This window comes from Bos grunniens, chromosome 24 (assembly GCF_055505025.1).
Source record: "Bos grunniens cultivar Pamir isolate PY7600 chromosome 24, Bosgru_T2T1.0, whole genome shotgun sequence".
Classification (NCBI taxonomy): domain Eukaryota; kingdom Metazoa; phylum Chordata; class Mammalia; order Artiodactyla; family Bovidae; genus Bos; species Bos grunniens.
The window spans coordinates 63,012,849-63,029,884 of NC_141188.1; the positions used below are offsets into that span (position 1 = coordinate 63,012,849).

General features: G+C 50.0%; 1 protein-coding gene across 1 annotated transcript in view; it reads right to left on the bottom strand.

The window, feature by feature from the left end:
* Positions 1 to 6,211: 6,211 nt before the first annotated feature.
* BCL2 (BCL2 apoptosis regulator) overlaps positions 6,212 to 17,036 on the bottom strand; it is a 192,163-nt gene continuing 181,338 nt past the window's right edge. Inside the window, exon 2 of the mRNA XM_086373717.1 lies at positions 6,212 to 6,380. Within this exon, the coding sequence (XP_086229843.1) occupies positions 6,246 to 6,380 (135 nt within the window). The 3' untranslated portion in view covers positions 6,212 to 6,245. The remainder of the gene's footprint in view (positions 6,381 to 17,036) is intronic.

Below are 17,036 nucleotides of genomic sequence, written 5' to 3' on the forward strand. Positions count from 1 at the left end.
TTGGACCATAAAGAAGACTGAGCGCCAAAGAATTAGTAATTTCGAGTGGTAATGCTGGAGAAGACTCGAGAGTCCCTTGGTCTACGAGACCCAACCAGTCCATCCTGAAGAAAATCAGTCCTGAATACTCACTGGACTGATGCTGAAGCTGAAGCGCCAATACTTAGACCACCTGATGCAAAGAGCTGACTCACTGGAAAAGACCCTGATGCTGGGAAAGATTGAGAGCAGGAGGAGAAGGGGACGACAGAGGATGAGATGGTTGGATGGTATCACTGGCTCAATGGACATGAGTCTGAGCAAACTCAGGGAGATAGTGGAGGACAGGGAAGCTTGGTGTGCTGCAGTCCAGCAGCTGAACAACAACAGGTGCCCAGCTATTTAAGGTCTTTATGTTCCAAAGCAAGTGACTGCTTTGGTTATCTTAAAACACTCACTTCAAACCGTAACTTTTAGATTCTTTCTCCCCTTTCCATACAATCTTACGCAACACAGAGGCTGGGATCCTCACTTGGTGTGAAGGAACACAGCCAGCAGGCACAATGGCTTCCTCCAGAAGTAGAACTCAAGGCTGGTCCACCTTGGGTCACAGCAGGAGGGTGAGTAACCAAGAAATAAAGCCTCCTTCTAAGGTGGCTTCTCCAGAAGGACAGATCCATAGACTGAGCCCCCAGGGCTTTAGGTTCCCAGTGGCTCTGCTGGCTCGTTAAGAAGTGCTTTGAACGATGGAGCAAAATCACATTACCACATTACAAACAATTCCAGGGCACAACCAACACCTTACACGGTACTTTACTTTTCTTCACAATATTAACTGAACAGACAAGGAGAGTTGAGTGGTAGCATGGCTCTCCCCAACAACACAAAGGAAACCTCGTGATATTTAACACTGGCCGACTAGAGACTCACTTTATCGTAACTGTCTAAAGCTCACTTAGCACATATTTTTGTGTGTGTACAGTGTTGCAGGATGTCAGCCACCCCTAAGAAATATCCATGTTACAAACAGCCCATGGAAGGGAGAAGTGTGAACATCTTGATAACAAAAGCTTCCAATACAAAACCACTTTTTACACATTTATTTTATTGAAAATGATCTCAGTAATTCAAAACAAAAGCAAAACTTGGTTGAAAACTTAAGAAGATAGTATAATAAAAACAGGCTTCCGCCAAAGAAATGTGATCGGGTATCACACCTTCAAACACTACCCCAGAGGCAAAAACAATGAAGTGAGCTGGCTGGAAGGCCTACTGCAGATTCCCTAAAAGGTTTAGGAATACGGAGTTACTGATACACTATAGTCATATTTAGTAACAGGCCTGGATCTTTTGATTAAGCCTTTCCATCTTCCACAAGTGTTTTTGTCTGCTGAGCTTACCTTGGGACCCAAAACAACCTTGTCATTGGTTTTTATGCATTGGCTTTCAGTCATTTTCCTGGGGTAGTTATGATGAATTGGGGCAATACCATTCATACTCCATGTGGTTTTCTTTCTGCCCTGGGAGATGTGTATTTCATGGCTGTCTAATGCTAGTCTTATGAGCACAGACATGGAGCTGAATGATTCTTTGGGTAAGGATAAGGGACTTGTATTATTATTACTTACCCAATTCAGTCTCACTTCCCCACCCCTACCCCCTGTATTGTGCGCAATAAAGCATTTAGAAATACATGTCCCTACCAACCAGAAGGTTTTCATTAACCATCCCATTGGTTAAAAATTGCAAATTTACTGTTTAAATAGCCATTAGACATATCCAGGCTTGAAATTAATACCATTGATGGCAGATGTTTAGAATTTTGGTTCATCTGCATCATCATAGAGCTGGACTCTGAGTGGTTCTGTTGTCTCTAGAAGCTAAATATACCACAGAACTTAAAAGTGTTTCTTGTTTGTTGCATAAAGTCTTTCCCAGAGGCATCACACTGATCCTTGTGAAGTTCTCACTTGGTTCTATTTCATATCCTACAGTCCTGGCTGTTCTGAAAGACTCCACACCCTGATCCAATCTTGAGAATGTTTTGCTCATTTGAAAATTCCTCCTCCCACCCCTGCAACAAATGTCCTTTGTCTCATAATAATTAAAAAAAAAATCCCTGGGAAGATTCAAATTGAGTAACAATAAAGATCTGATTAGAATGTTCATAAGCCTGACAATGTACAATTGTATTTCTTAAGAAGTGTGTAGCCACAGTTGTCTGGGCTGCAAAAGACACCACAGAATAAGATCAGAATAGAATTTCAACTGACTCCCTAATTTCCTTAGAATGGCTTATATTTCAAGCCCTTCCTGTTTTTTTCTGATAGAAGAGGTGTACATTACTAACTATAAGTGATAAGGAAGTATAAAACAGCCGCTGCCTTTAAAGTATAATTGAAATTAGAATTTAAGTTCACATTATAAATCTCTCGCTTTAGCATAAGTTTAATTGCAATACAATTTGCAATTCACCCACAGACCCTCGGTGTGAAAAAGCAGACATGTATGGGACTGCCCTACGTACTTAAGGCTAACCCTACTTATTAGAGCTTCTCTTGATTTACAGCCGCTTCCTAACTTCCCACACTGGGCTAGGACTAGCTCTTTAAATGGTAAGCATAAACATGTACTAATGAAACAGAAGTCACATCTAAATGGAAGGTCATATCTGAGTAGGCAGAGATAAGTGGGCTGGGGCAGAGGATGTTGGGTTTTGGCTTGAACCATAGCAAAGTGCTTCCTTCTTTCAGAATGTGACTTTAATCCAAATCTCAAGCCCATAAGACTTTTCAGCCACTGTAAAATCTGAGATGAGCTGTTTGCTGCAGAAGATGCGATTTGTCATTTGATCCCTCTTTCGGGCTGTCTGTGCAGCAAGGGCTTGGGAGGACCCAGGAGGTTCTTGAGTGCTTTGCTCCTTGTGGTTTTTTTTTTTTTTTAGAGCCCTGGAACTCCATTTCGGGAGTGCACCGTGTTCTGTTGAACCCTGACCTGGGTGGCCTGCGTACCATGCTGAGGGCAATTCTGGTGTGAATCCCTCCTCCCCACCAAATAGGTAGGAATTCAGTCTATGCTGTCCAAATGCAAGATAACTGAGAAAATGCAAAAAGGGTGGAGGAAAAAAAATGACTAGCCCAGGCTTTTATATACATTCATTGCTTCTAACGTTTTTAACAACAAGAAAAATGCAACTTCAACTACTCTTAGCGATAACATTTTGCTTAAAAATTAGAATCATTCAAAGGTCTGATCTCTTTGAGAGAGTGCAGCCACAATACTGTACAGTTCTGGGGTCAGGCAACCAGCAACACTTATCATTAAAACCAGATAATGGAATCCCACAGCAAAAGGAAACCAGCCTGAAATTAGCCTCTATGACCTTTTTTATATATACATTTTTAGAATACTCTGCAAATCTCAATTTGAACAATAAACAACAACAACAATAACCAAAGACAAACAAGTTTTATATTAAAAATGTCCGTGCTCTTCATGGTTACTTCTAAAGCAGCTTGGAGGAGCTCGCCAGTTGGAGTGTACTGCAAACTGACTCCATTACAATGATCTTGGCAGGATAGCAGCACAGAATTTGATATTCCATATTCATCACTTTTGACAGTGTAAACCTTTCATAAGATAACATTTTGCTTAAAAATTAGAATCATTCAAAGGTCTGATCGTCTTGTTCCCTGAGGCCCGCCAGGGAGGTCTGGCTTCATACCATGGGTTTCCAGCTTTCTCTGCATGGGGCCTAAGTGCCACTGCATTTCAGGAAGAACTTGAGGATGGCCACGGAGAAGGACCATGGAAGGAGAGTTGGAGGGCTCTAAATAGGTTTCCATGGAAACAGGCCCCAGAAACCATCTTTAAAGGTGAAACCATCAGAGCCAGAATTTAATCCCCTGGTCATTTTCCATCTGGATTTCAAAGTGAATGAACCTCATGGGTTTAACCAAACATGTATGCACTCTTAAATGATGTAAGTTAAATTCTGATTTGGCCAAGACAGGTGAACCTAAAGGAAAAGGGTCAAAGGGACAACAAATACTGTCCCTCACAATAAACAATTTTGTTGACATGGAAGTGGATGTAGATTGATTGACACAAAGTGGTTGAGTGGCCAGCAAGCTCCAGGATTTCTCAGGTAGCTGAGAACCAGGGCTTGTCTCACCTCCTCAGAAATTCTTTTAAAGAATTAAGAGCCAAAAATCTCAAAAGGGAAAAATGATCATTTTGCTAACAGTTAGTGTAGAGGCCATAACTAAACACATTTTTTAAAAAAAGATGCTGAGATGCATGTATCTTTTTTTTTAAAGCAGCTTTCGAAATATTAACCACAGCATTAAACACTGAACACAACTGCATTCCAAAGTTAATACAGATAAATGGTATACGGATAAATGTTATAATGCAATAATGCCGCAGCTGCTCCACATACATCTCAAGGCTGACTCTAAACTTGAAAAAAATATTTTGTAGTTTATGAGCTGGAGATTCTTCTTCTTTTGCTCCTCCTCTAGCGTCTTCCAGCACTGCCTTTTCTCTTCTCCTTTTCTAACGCCCCAGGATATATAGATAATCCCCGCATTCCACACCGGGAGCTTCCCTGCCCGCCCCGCCCCCATCCCTTTCCGTCAGGTTTTCAAATAAAACCAAACTACAATGACAAGATAATGCTTTACATCCTAATTCCACAGACATAGGTCAGTTAATCCATTTCAACGCTTCCTTTAGGATTTATAACGCTCCCCAGAGTCTTCCAAAACTCTCACTTCAGGCGGGGCGCGCAGGCTGGCGGCCCAACGCACAGCAGGCCGCGCGGTGCTCGGGGGCGGCTCCCATGCCTCCCCACCTGCGCAGTTTCCTCCGCCCCAGAGACGACTCCGACCTCCCGCTCCGTTTCCTCCACAGAGTCGGCGCCGTAGCGCGGAGGCTGGCGGCCGCGGCCCAGCGCGCGCAGGCCGCGCGTTTCTCCGCGGCGGCCCGCGTCGCTCGCCTCCGCCTCGGTTTCCTCCGGAGACGCGCGCCCTCAGAGCCTCAGCCCCGCTCCGCGCTCCAGGCGGGCCTGCCCGGGGCCCAGGGTGGCGGGCCCAGGCCTCCCGCCTCCTCTCCCGGCCGCCCGCGGGCACGCGGCTCGTTCCAAGGCTCGGCGCCAGGACGAGGCCGCAGGCCGGCCGAGGCGCGGCTGCGGGCCGCGGCCTCCGGCGCAGAAGCCGGCGCTCGGGGCGCTGGTGCCGACGACGTCACGGAGCGCGTCCGCGTCCTCGGCCCGAGGATTCCGCTTCCTGCGCAGACAGAGCCAAGCCAGGATTTGGAGGGGGAGCGAGTCCAAAATATGTGAAGAAGCACGTCAGGCCTTAAGGTACTGGATGATATTGTGTAAGTTGCTTCTCGGCACAATCGGCAGCTTAAAAAAATACTTTCCTATGGTTTAAGGGCATTCTTCCCGCCACGGGCCTTTGCGGTGGAGGTCTTGGCAAATACGAAGTCCAAGTAGACCAGAAGCTCAAACGCTTTTGGTCCAGTGAAGAGGGGCAGACAGCAAACCAAACTTACTAGTATCGTGGAGCGTATTAGGGGGTTGTAAGTGCGAACGGGAAAACAAAAGAGAAGAGCAGTAGAAATACTGGAGGCTGTGCATTCCCCGATGTTTTCTTCTTCCAACCTGGTGTGTACCAAAGGCGCAGTGCCCCTTCTTCGGGCCAGGGAAGAAAGGCCTCCCCTCCGAGCACCTTCCCTCTAAGAACACAACCTCCAGGCACCCCCCCCCCCAATTAAAAAAAAAAAAAAGCAAATGAACACCTTCTGCCGAACCTCCAACAGCCAGAAACCCGGCTTCTGGAACAGTCGGGTCCTTTGTCACTTTGTTTGCTTTTCAGCTGGCTGACTCAGTCCAGCCAACAGTATGGAACAAAAATCTGTGTTTACAGGCACGAGAGAGCCAGGTAGAGCCATCCAGGTGGGGCTTGGTAATTCGTGGTGGGGTTTCCAAAGACAGATTCAACGGGACTCTGTTAAATAAATAAATCTTATTTTTCTTAATAATGTAAAAAATAAATTGTATTTCCCTTTGGCAGTAAGTAGCTGATTCAACGTTGAGCCTGAAAGCTGTTTGTGGTGGTGGTGTTGGTTGATTGGTTGGTTATTTTTTTTTCTTTTTAAGAGACTACAGCTTCACTTCAGTGGTGCATCAGCAACAATGCATATTATTTCTGCTGCTTCTTGAATCTTCTGCATATTTGTTGGCGGCAGGCCTCTGGGCTTCACTTATGGCCCAGATAGGCACCCAGGGTGATGCAAGCGCCCACCAGGGCCAGACTGAGCAGTGCCTTCAGAGACAGCCAGGAGAAATCAAACAGGGGCCGCATGCTAGGGCCATACAGCTCCACAAAGGCGTCCTGTAGAGGGGGAGAGGGCGGGAGAAAAAGAGTATTAGAGTATTAAATATTTCCTGTTACTATAACAAAAAAAGTGCCAGCGCAGTGCCAGCTGACAGGGGCAGAGGCATCTGAAGTGCCTGTACCTTCAGAAGGCTGAGGGCAAAGGTCAAATGTACTTCGGGGATAATGATTTCAGACCCACTCCTTTCACTTTCATTCAGGAAATACTTCCTGAGACCTTACACACAAACCAGGCACAGCAGAGATACAGCCGTGAGTGAAATAGACCAAAAGCGCAAACGTTTTTGGTCCAGTGAAGGGGCACAGACAGGAAGCAGAACTTACACGTGTCGGAAAGCGCATTAGAGAGCGGGAAGTGCTAACGGGAGAAATAAAAGAGCAAAGCGGTAGAAATACTGGAGGCTTTGCAATTTTAGCTAGCGTGGACATTCATAAAAATAATTTTTAAAAACCCCAACTACTCCTTTACTGAATGCTTGCTGTAGGCCAGGCACTTGTAACGGATGCCGACATGCATTATTTTCTTTCTTCTTCATGCCCGTCTTAAAGAGTCCTTTACTTTGTTCTTGTGCTGTAAGGAAAAAGCTGAGACCATTGAATGCTCATTTCTTAGATTTGCTGGGGAAGAGTAGATTCTGTGTTTGGACCCAATGAGTATTTGGACAACTCTGTCTGAATATATGGGCTTCCTAGGTGACTCAGTTGGGTAAAGAATATGCCTGCAGTGCTGGAGACGCAGGCAGATGCGAGATCAATCCTCAGGTCAGGAAGATCCCCTGGAGGAGGGCATGGCAACCCACTCCAGTATTCTTGCCTGGAAAATCCCATGGACAGAGGAGCCTGGTGGGCTGTAGTCTTTTGGGTCACAGAGAGTTGGACTGGACTGAAGCGACTGAGCGTGCATGCATGCATATCTGAAGGTATAAAGCAGTAAGTGAAGTGTTTTCCCTTGGTGGATTAATCAGGTATGAAGGGGAAAACAAGGTATAGTTCCAGTTAGCCCCCCAAACCTGGAATTAGAGCAGAGAGTTTCACTGAGGGAGACGGAGCACACAGGTCCAGCATCCCTGTGTGAGGGTCTGATGACGCTGACTGTGCTTTTGTCCGCTGGGGGCAGGTATTGCAGTAGAGGGATCAGGTATTATTTTTGTCTACCCAGTGCTGTGCATGGTCTTAGTACATGTAGGTGTTCGAGAAATGTTTGTTCAACTAATGATTAAGGTTTTCCAACATCAAACATTGGTTTGAATTCTGTATTTGGCCTAATACATTACCCAGATACTCTGCCTATTTGAATTATTCCTTTTACATACAACCATCTATGGGAATCTTGGCAGTAATCTCGAAGGTGAACATTTAAGGCATCATTAGGGGAACTTCCTGTGTTAGTAAATATAAATGTGCACAGTTATTTTTCATGACTGCATAATTTTCCACCACGTATATTTATATATCTGTATCTATGCTGTACTTTATTTAACCAATTCTTTTTATTTTTTAATTAATTATTTTTAATTGGAGGATCATTGCTTTTCAACGTAGTACTGATTTCTGCTGAACAACACACAACCGCTCAAATACTCCCTCCCTCCGGAGCCCCTCTCCTCCCCCATCCCACCCCTCTAGGTCATCACAGAGTGCCAGGCTCGGCTCCCTGTGTTATAGAGGTACTGGATTAGCTTTTACCAGGAGAGGGCGCAAGGGCTTTCTTCTTTCTTAATCTGTTGTTAAACAGTTTTCTAAGTTTGAGTCTCAGCAAAGCCGGGCAGTAGATGCAGATGACACGCGTGCTGAGTGCCCTTGGCCTGGAGCTGAGCCAGCCATCACGGCTGCGTGTCAGGACCCCGGCCTCCCTAATGTCGGGGCAAATGGGGCAGGAGGAGTCAGGACCAGCACAGAGACTTGCCTCTTGCAGCGTGCGCCCCGGACACAGCCCTCCCCTCCCTGCTGTTTTCTCTCACAACGGGAAGGCTGGAACCCCCACACCAGCCAGAGGCGCCCCGACTCCTCGGAAGGGCGCACTGGGCGGTAGGCACTTCAGCTCCGTGTTGGGAGGGTCGGCAGCTGGGCCCTGCATCCCTTTAGTTATCGATGGAGTTGTCTTTGGCGGGATATGGAAGAGACTAAGGCCTCAGCCACCTGACCCTTCCAGACCAGGCGCCCCCCTCGGGAGATGGGGGAAGCAGGGAGACTCAGGCCGCTCTGCCTGGTGCTCGACCCGCCCTGGGGAGACGAGACGCCTCTCCCAGCACCCCACCCCCGGGGCTGGAAGACCTCCCTGCCCAGCCCCAGCCGCTTGTATAAATAACTGTGCTTCACGGCCCATTTCTGATGTGCATTACAAAGAAAGAAATCATTTCTGAAGTGGGATGAGCTAACATAGCATCTCTTAACCCAAAGCATGGGCACAGAGGGATCTGGGAACGAGCCCTGAGCTCAAGGGAGGAGGTCTGCGTGGAATCCTAGCTTTGACATTTTATTGCCTGTGACCTTGAACAAATTACCCGAGGCTGAGCTTCATTTATCTCACCCATAAAACTGGTTATTGTGAAGATAAACGTAGGTGACTCGGGCCATTTGTAAACGTGGCCCCGAGCGTGAACTGGAGGAAACATCACCGCGCTCTCTGGTCTGTCCTCTTGCTAACCTGTGGTGATACTCCTCAAACTGCCCTGGCCTCCAGGCGGTCTGCTGAGCCTGCTAATTTTCAGAAACAATTGTCCAACTCCCTCTAAGGTGTCAGCTCTTGGTTCTGAAGATACTTGGTGATTTCTAAAGAAATCGTGAATTCAAACATACACACATGATGTGTTCTGGTGGAAAATTGGAAGCGGTAACACACGCCCAGCTTTACTTCCTCATATATTAAGTCAGGCTGTAGGGCTGAGAGGCATCATTTAACGCGCCCCCCCCCCCCCCCCCCCCGCCCCTGAGATGGAATCTACCCCATAATCTGCCCATCTATGATTCTAAAGTGCAGAGCAGACCCTGTGGTTTCAGGAGTGAAGCTCCAAAAGCTGTTTTCATGGGGGAGTCTTCTTGCTTTTTCAAACATCCTGATCAGGGTGATTTCCGAAGTCTGTTTGAACAGTCTGTCATTATTTGTTTAAGTCTGAAAGCTGTTTTAAATAAACACATGCTCATTTTATGTATTAAAAGCAACAAAGAGGGAAGAAGAAAACCTGGGCCATCGTCATGTGATTTGGACAAAACCCCCGCCTATATGTTCAGGGTGCACTCAGCCCCTGGTCGTGTCGGGACTGGCCAGGGCTCTGCCCGACCTCAGGGATGGGCACGGCGGGTTTCCAGGGGAGGGCCCTTCTCCTTCTGTTAGCCCCCGACTTCAGAGGGGAGGCAGGCAGCACCCCAGCTCTGGAGGCCCTTTTGCAGACAGCTTCCCCACAGACTTCACATCCAGAGGCCACAGATGGCCGGCGTCTGAGTTCCAGCAGCGCCGACCTCAGAGGAGCAGGGCAGCTAATGCCCCAAGCCCAGGCTCTGGCTGCAGGGCTGGGAGTCGGCCAGGGAGGTGTGGACTGACCAGGTAGGAACAGACAGCTCAAGTCAGCGAAGGTGGGGGTAGGGGGTCAGAGGGTCTTCTCCCTGCGCTGGGACCACTCAGCCCCATCCCTCCCGCCCCCGTCCCCCCGACACCTCCCTCAAGGCAGCCCACTCTCCAAGATTTTCCTTTCCCCTTCAGATCCTTCAAAAAGTTTCATTTAAACCTGGCTCCGAATAAAATGAGATTTAAAACCAAATGAATCACAATGTCAAGAACTGAAGAAGACCACTGAGTTCCACTAAAACAGGATGGTGTGGGGATGGGGGCGGGAGCCCAGATACTCTCACACAACTCAGGGGCTCTCCGGAGCAGGGAGGTGGAGAGGCCGTTCATGTTCGGAAATGCACAACAGAAGCTTTAAAAATACCGTTCATGTGTTAGTGATTCTACTTCTAATTATTTATCTTGAAAAAATTAATAAAACTTTAAAACAAAAACATCTGAAAATATGATAATGAATATGTTATAGTTTAGTCGCTCAGTCGTGTCTGACTCTTTGTGACCCTGTGGACTGTAGCCCGCCGGGTTCCCCTGTCCATGGGATTGCCCAGGCAAGAACACTGGAGTGGGTTGCCATTCCCTTCTCCAGGGGATCCTCCTGATCCAGGGATCAAACCCGCACCTCCTGTATTGGCAGGTGGGTTCTCTACCACTGAGCCACCAGGGAAGCCCAATGGAATATGGATCAGTCACTAAAAATTGTGCCCTATATTTATTGGCAAGGAAGGATGTCCCCAACATAACACTGAGTGAAACGGCGCAGCAGCCTCTGCCAGTCCAGGCTCCCCGCTGGCTCTTAGCACTCACAGGGAAATGGAAAGGTGACCTCGGTCGGCTGTGAACAGACAGGAGATTCAGGTACGCTCCAGCCTTTGAGCTGACTGTGGACGCCTTACATGATCGTGGAAGAGGCTGAGTGGGGAGCCGTCCCGCCCTTAAACAGATCCTAGCCTAGAGAACGGGCTCGTGTGCTTCCATGAGCATGTGAACCTCAGCCAGATGGAGGCCTGCCGCCATTTCTGCTCTGCATGGAGCAAAAGCAAGGAGAAAATCAGAGGGCGCTAAGAGGAAGCCAAACGCTGCCATCAGACGCCTTCGGTATTTTCTGTTACCCGAGGCTTTACCATTTTACTCCACGGGGATCGCCTCCCACATGACCACCTGAGGGCCAGTGCAGAGCACGCACCTTCCGTCATTTCAGCAAGTGGCTAGGGAGCTGGGGTGTTTATACACCAACTCCTCCCACTCGCTGGCTAAGGGTTGCTCCTATGGAGGCATCCGTACTCCAGCACTTCTGGCTGGTCCTGTGCACAGGAAGGGGTTAGAGAAAGCCGCTGGGGGAAGAGGTCCAGATGCTACGTCTCCCGTAGCGTGAGGTCAGGCTAGAGAGCTCTGAGGTGGTGAGGGCAAGGCGAATTCTACAGGGCAGGATATGAGCCCTGATCTGGCCCCTCACTGTTTCTCTTGCCTCATTGCCTTCTCTCCCCAGGATCAGTGCTGGGATTTCCCACCTAATTTCTCTGCCTTTAGTCAAGTGCCCTACCCTTCAATCTTCTCTCCCTGCTGCAGCCAGAGGATCCATTCAGAAGCCAGTCTGTCACTTCTGTGCTGCGATCAAGATCCTTTAACATGGCACGCAGGCTCCCAGTGCTCTCCCCACCCAGCTTCCTGCTCAGCTCTTGTCACTTGATAAGTTCATCCAGTTCCCTCACGAATTCGGTGCAGTCGTGTACTGCAGGCAACTTTCTCCAGGTCCCTGGGCTGAGCTAAATAATCCGCAGCCAGTCCCTGCTCACTGTATTCTCTGAAGGTCATCTGTTTACATGTCTGTCTCCCCTCATTCAGCTATTAGCACCTGGAGGTGCAGGGACCATGTTTTATTTATCCTTGGATCCCTGGAGCATGTTTCTGTCACATGTCAGGCACTCAGCATATGCTTGTGGAGCTGAAATACACCTTACTGTAGACCAGGCTTTCCAAACACACTTTAATAGATGATGTTTTTCAAAAGGAGCATATACAAAGGACAAATAAACTTTGCACTGGAACAAAACCAGATGCCTTTTTTTTTGCTGCAGCAGCTTCTAGTGTCTTCCGGTGAAGAACTCAAGTTCAGATCGTTCAGAATGGTCAGCGCTGGATGTCACTGGTCGGTGTCCGTGCCACATTGGTGGTGGCATTGTGATATTCAACAGTTTTGAACAGTATCCCACCTGAACGCCCTGGAGTCTCCACAGGAGGTATAAGCTGTGGGGCATTTCCAAGCCCTCTGAACCATCTGTCCCTCTGTCAGGGAGATCCCTGTCTTGTGAAGACTGAGAATGCAGAGTGGAGCTAACAAAGCAGTAATTCTGCGCACGGCGGTAGAGGCAGAGCTGATGCCCCCTGTACAGGACAGGGCAGATGGTCAAAGGTGTCAAGGCGATCCTAGACCTTCATGGGAACATCAAGACCGCTGGTGGCTCCTTGTCTTGGAATCTCCTAAGAGGTATGAGTGTGTGTGCGCACACTCACTTGCTCAGTCGTGTCTGACTCTTTTTCGACCCCATGGACTGCAGGCTCCTCTGTCCATGGGATTTTCTCCAGGCAAGGATCCTGGAGTGGGTTGCCATTACCTCCTCCAGGGGATCTTCCTGACCAAGGGTCGGACCTACGTCTCCTGCATTGGCAGGTGGACGCTTCACCTAGGGCCACCTCGGAAGCAAGGGGTGTGAGCCTTGTTCCCAGTAAACAGGACCCATGGTTTCTCCAGTGCCCAGAGGCAACTGACGTCCAAGCCCCACTCGAGCAGGAATGGTGGGAAGAAGAGGAAGCCACGCAGGGAGGGAGACACCTGCAGAGCAGAGAGCAGGGCTCTGCCTGAAGCCGGGAGGCAGCGATGCCTGGACGCCCACTGGGGCTGAGATCAAAGGGGGAGCGGTGGCCAGGCCGCTGGGCGCGGTGGCCTGCGCAGCACACTCGAGGAAGCCAGGGCTGTGTCTACCTGAACACAGCAGCTGGTGAGGAAGTGACTCCACTTCCCGCCTTATCATTGGCCCGGCAGGATTTCCTCTGCAGCCACTTTGTGCTGAATGAGTCTGGAAGGTTCCGTCTGGAGCAGAGAGCCACGGTGGGCGGTGGCCAACTCCAGTCCCCTGGGCGCTTCCTCCCTCCTCCCCGCCCCGCCTTTACTCCCGAAGTATTGATTCCGGGCTCCGGGGAAAAGGAAACAGAAAAAACCTTGACAACTGGAGCATATAACTGAAGGACACACAGCTGCCTGGCCTGCAGATGGGGGCCCACGTGAGAGACGGCGGGACCCTTAACCGAGGTCCGCAGGGGCTCCCAGCCTCGCAGTAAAGGGGGCTCCACCTTGGAGGCACGCTGGGCCCAGGGGGAGGGGCTCGTTGCATCAGAAGCCAAGGACATAAAAATGAAACCTAATCCAAGTGTCATCTGGGTGTAACCAGAAACCTGCTAGAGAACCGATGGCAGGAGATGAGAAGCCCACACAGGACTGGCCCAGCCCGCCTCCGCCTCCTTGGATCCAGGGAAGACTGGGTGTATTTTGTGATGCAAATTGAGCTGAGGATGCAAATCAGGCAGGGGCCCAAAGGAGGAGCGAGAGAGAGGGCAGAAAAATGAGAACCCCAAGGGTTCCTTCCCTTCTAGAGCAGGGCAGAGTTTGAACCTCATTTGCAAAGGCGTCTATTGCTCTGGGGACCCCGCAGCCATGGGGCCAGCTCCAAGGCAGCGGGCCCCGTCCATGTGCTGGAGGCCGGAACCAGAGGCTGCCGGCCGGTGGGACCTCAGAGGTTCTGCTAGTCTCACTGCTCTAGGGCTGGGTAGTTGCTGCAGTCTGGAGAGAAGTGCAGTGAGGAATTCCAGGCTGCGCTGGCTGTGTAAATACTGCAGGAGTGGGGACTCGGCCACCTGTGGGCTTAGGAGGTGAGAACAGTCCAGAGATTCAAAAGGTGTCTGTGGAAATGGGCCAAGCAATCCATCTACAGCAAAATGTGCTTAAAACAAACAAACAAACATGTTAAATAATTGTACCGTTTGGTTCATCAGGTTCAGATGATAAACCAACGTGAGACTAAAGCCGTTTCTGTAGAAGACCCTGAAATCTCATCTTTGACTTGCTGATTCATTTGGGAACCAGACATTTTTTATAAGGTGCTGAGGAGTCTTAAAGCTAAATAAGACACAGGCCTGGATTATAAGAATGGCTCCTTGATATTCTCACGCATTCACAGCAGCTTTGGTGAGCAGGAGAGTTCTATAAATGCATGCGTGTGCGTGTGTGTGTGTGTGTGTGCGTGTGTGCGTGTGCGTGTGCGTGCATGTGTGTGTGTGTGTGGGTGCGTGTGTGTGTGTGTGTGGATGCATTCTGGGGCTTCCCAGGTGCCTCAGTGTTAAAAAGAATCTGCCAGTGTAGGACATGCAGGTTCAATCCCTGGGTCAGGAAGATCCCCTGGAGAAGGAAATGGCAACCCACTCCAGTATTCTTGCCTGGGAAATCCCATGGACAGAGGAGCTTGGCGGGCTGCAGTCCATGGGGTTGCAAAGAGTCGGACACAACCAAGCGAGTAAACAACAAAGGCATTTGCCCTTCGGGCTCTGGGGTTCGAGGAAGGAGACCACGGCTGCTGTCCTCCTTCAAAGGGTGGCTCCCCCAGGACCCTTCAGGCCCAGAGGCTGCAGGAAACTGCCTTGCAGGGTTTTGGCTTTGAAACAAAGTGACTTCATTTTTCTTCCTGACCTTCCTCATTCCACTACCTTCTTTTGGCAAGAGAGCCGTGCATTTTCTGGCACTTGGTCCTTTCTTGCTCTGGGTTTATGTTATTTTCACTGTTAGGGGGAAACATCCCATTATGATGGAATTTTGTTGGAATGAAAGCACATCAACAAAAAATAGTGTAATTATTATAACTCAACAATAAAAAGACGGATAGCCCAATTAAAGAATGGGCAGAGATTTGAATAGATATTTCACAGAAGAAGATCTCCAAATGGTCTAGAAGCTCATCAGTCATTTAGGGAAATGCAAATGGAAACCACAATGAGATGGCACTTCACCCCGACCAGCATGGCTTTCACGTCAAAAGTGGACAATAACCAGTACCGACAAGGAAGGAGAGAAAGCAGAGACCGCACCCATCACTCACGGGAAAAGAAGCAAGCGCGGCCTCTGTGGAAAAGAGTGGGGCTTCCTCAGAGAGGTGAGCGGTTACCCCCCGACCCGGAAATTCTGCTCCTAGATGTACACCCAAGGTAACTGAAAATATATGTTCACACAGAAATGTGAACACACATATTCACATCAGTGTGATTTATAATAGCCCAAAGTGGAAGTGACCCAAATGTCTACCAGCTAATAGAAAACAGTAGGGTGCCATCCCCACCATGGGATATTATGCTGCCACAGAAAGGGATGAAGCATTGATACGAGCCGCAGCATGGATGCAGCTTGGAAACGTTACTCTGGATGAAAATGCCGGGCATAAAGGGCCGCATGTTGCGCGATGCTATGGAGGGGCATCTGAGGCCTGGTGGCTCAGATGGTAAAGTCTGCCTGCGGTGGGGGAGACCCAGGTTCGATCCCTGGGTCAGGAAGATCTCCTGGAGAAGGAAATGGCAACCCACCCAGAACTCATGCCTAGAAAATCCCATGGACGGAGGAGCCTGGCGGGTTACAGTCCATGTGGTCGCAAAGTTTGAGACGAGACTGAGCGACTTCACTTTCATTTCTATGACATGTCCAAATTAGACAAATCCCTAGGGACAGGAGTGGGTTGGGGCTGGAGAGGGACGAGAGGACAGTGACTGCTAACAGGCACAGGACTTTTTTTTTTTTTTGCCAGAGTGATAGACAGTTCTGGAATTAGAGAACAGTGATGGGTCTCACGACCTTAGAAATACTAAAACCAAGCAGTCAGCTTCCCTCGTGGTCCAGTGGCTTCCCACTGGTCCAGTGCTTTGCAATAGAGGGGACATTGGTGTGACCCCTGGGGGAAGATCCCACATGCCACTGGGCAGCTGAGCCCATGCACCACAGCTGCCGGGCCCAAATATGAGCCGGCGGCCTAGAGCGCGCGCTCCACAGCAGGAGGAGCCGCCGCGGGGAGTGGCCGGCGCCGCAACTGGAGAGCAGCCCGCCCGCAGCGGCCAAGACCCAGCACCGCCGGAAAGAAACACTTTTTAAAAGTCAGTCACTTCGAATTGAATTTTAAGGTTTGTCAATTATTCTTTAAAATCGTATTTTTTACACTACACGAAGAAGGGCACTAAGCTATTTTTATGCCGCACGGAATTGGACTGAAGGAGCCGCTTGTTCTGGAATCCTTGCTCACAGGGGTGGCCCCCTCGCCAGGGTCCAGACCTGCCGGGGTGTGAGCGTGGCCTTCACCGGGAGACGCGCCCCCGCCCCAGAGGGCCCCCTCTGGGCTGCGCCGGCCACGTGGCCGGTGAACGCGGGGTCCGGCCGGCGAGGAACCCACGGCCCTCCCTGCCGCCCCAGAGTGAATTCATAGGCTGGAGACGGGAACTGGGCGGATGCTCGCCGAGCCCCGCAGCGCGGTCTGAGTGCTGTCATCGGGACACCTGATGGGGGCGGGGGTGCGTGGGTCCCTGATTTCCCAGACAGACCCGAGTCGAGGGCCGCAGGCCTGACTCTCCGCTGGTTTAAGTCAGCAGGTGTTGACTGAGGCTGGTGTGGGGAGAGCGCAGAGAAGCGCATTCCTAACAGGAACTTGCTGAAAGTGGCCTCGGACCTGGAGGGCGTGTGTCCAGTGGCGGAGCAGGAAGGGGCGCCGTCCTCGGCGGCCCGCCAGCCCCCGGCCTGACCTGCGCTGACACCTGCTTTCAGGACTGGCTGAGAAACCAACACGGCATCTCTTCTGGAAGCTCCGCGCCACGCCGGGCCCGGGCCTTCCCTCCAGGACGGGCTCAGGAACCCGTCTGCCGCCCCCACCGCGAGGGGGGCGCATCCCGCCCCCGCCTCGACGCTGCTGATCCTGGGTCCTCAGTCCGTGGCAAGTGAGTCGCTATTAATAGCCCTGCTTTGCCTCCCAGGACGCTCACATCCTGCAGAGAAGCACCCCAGGATACAA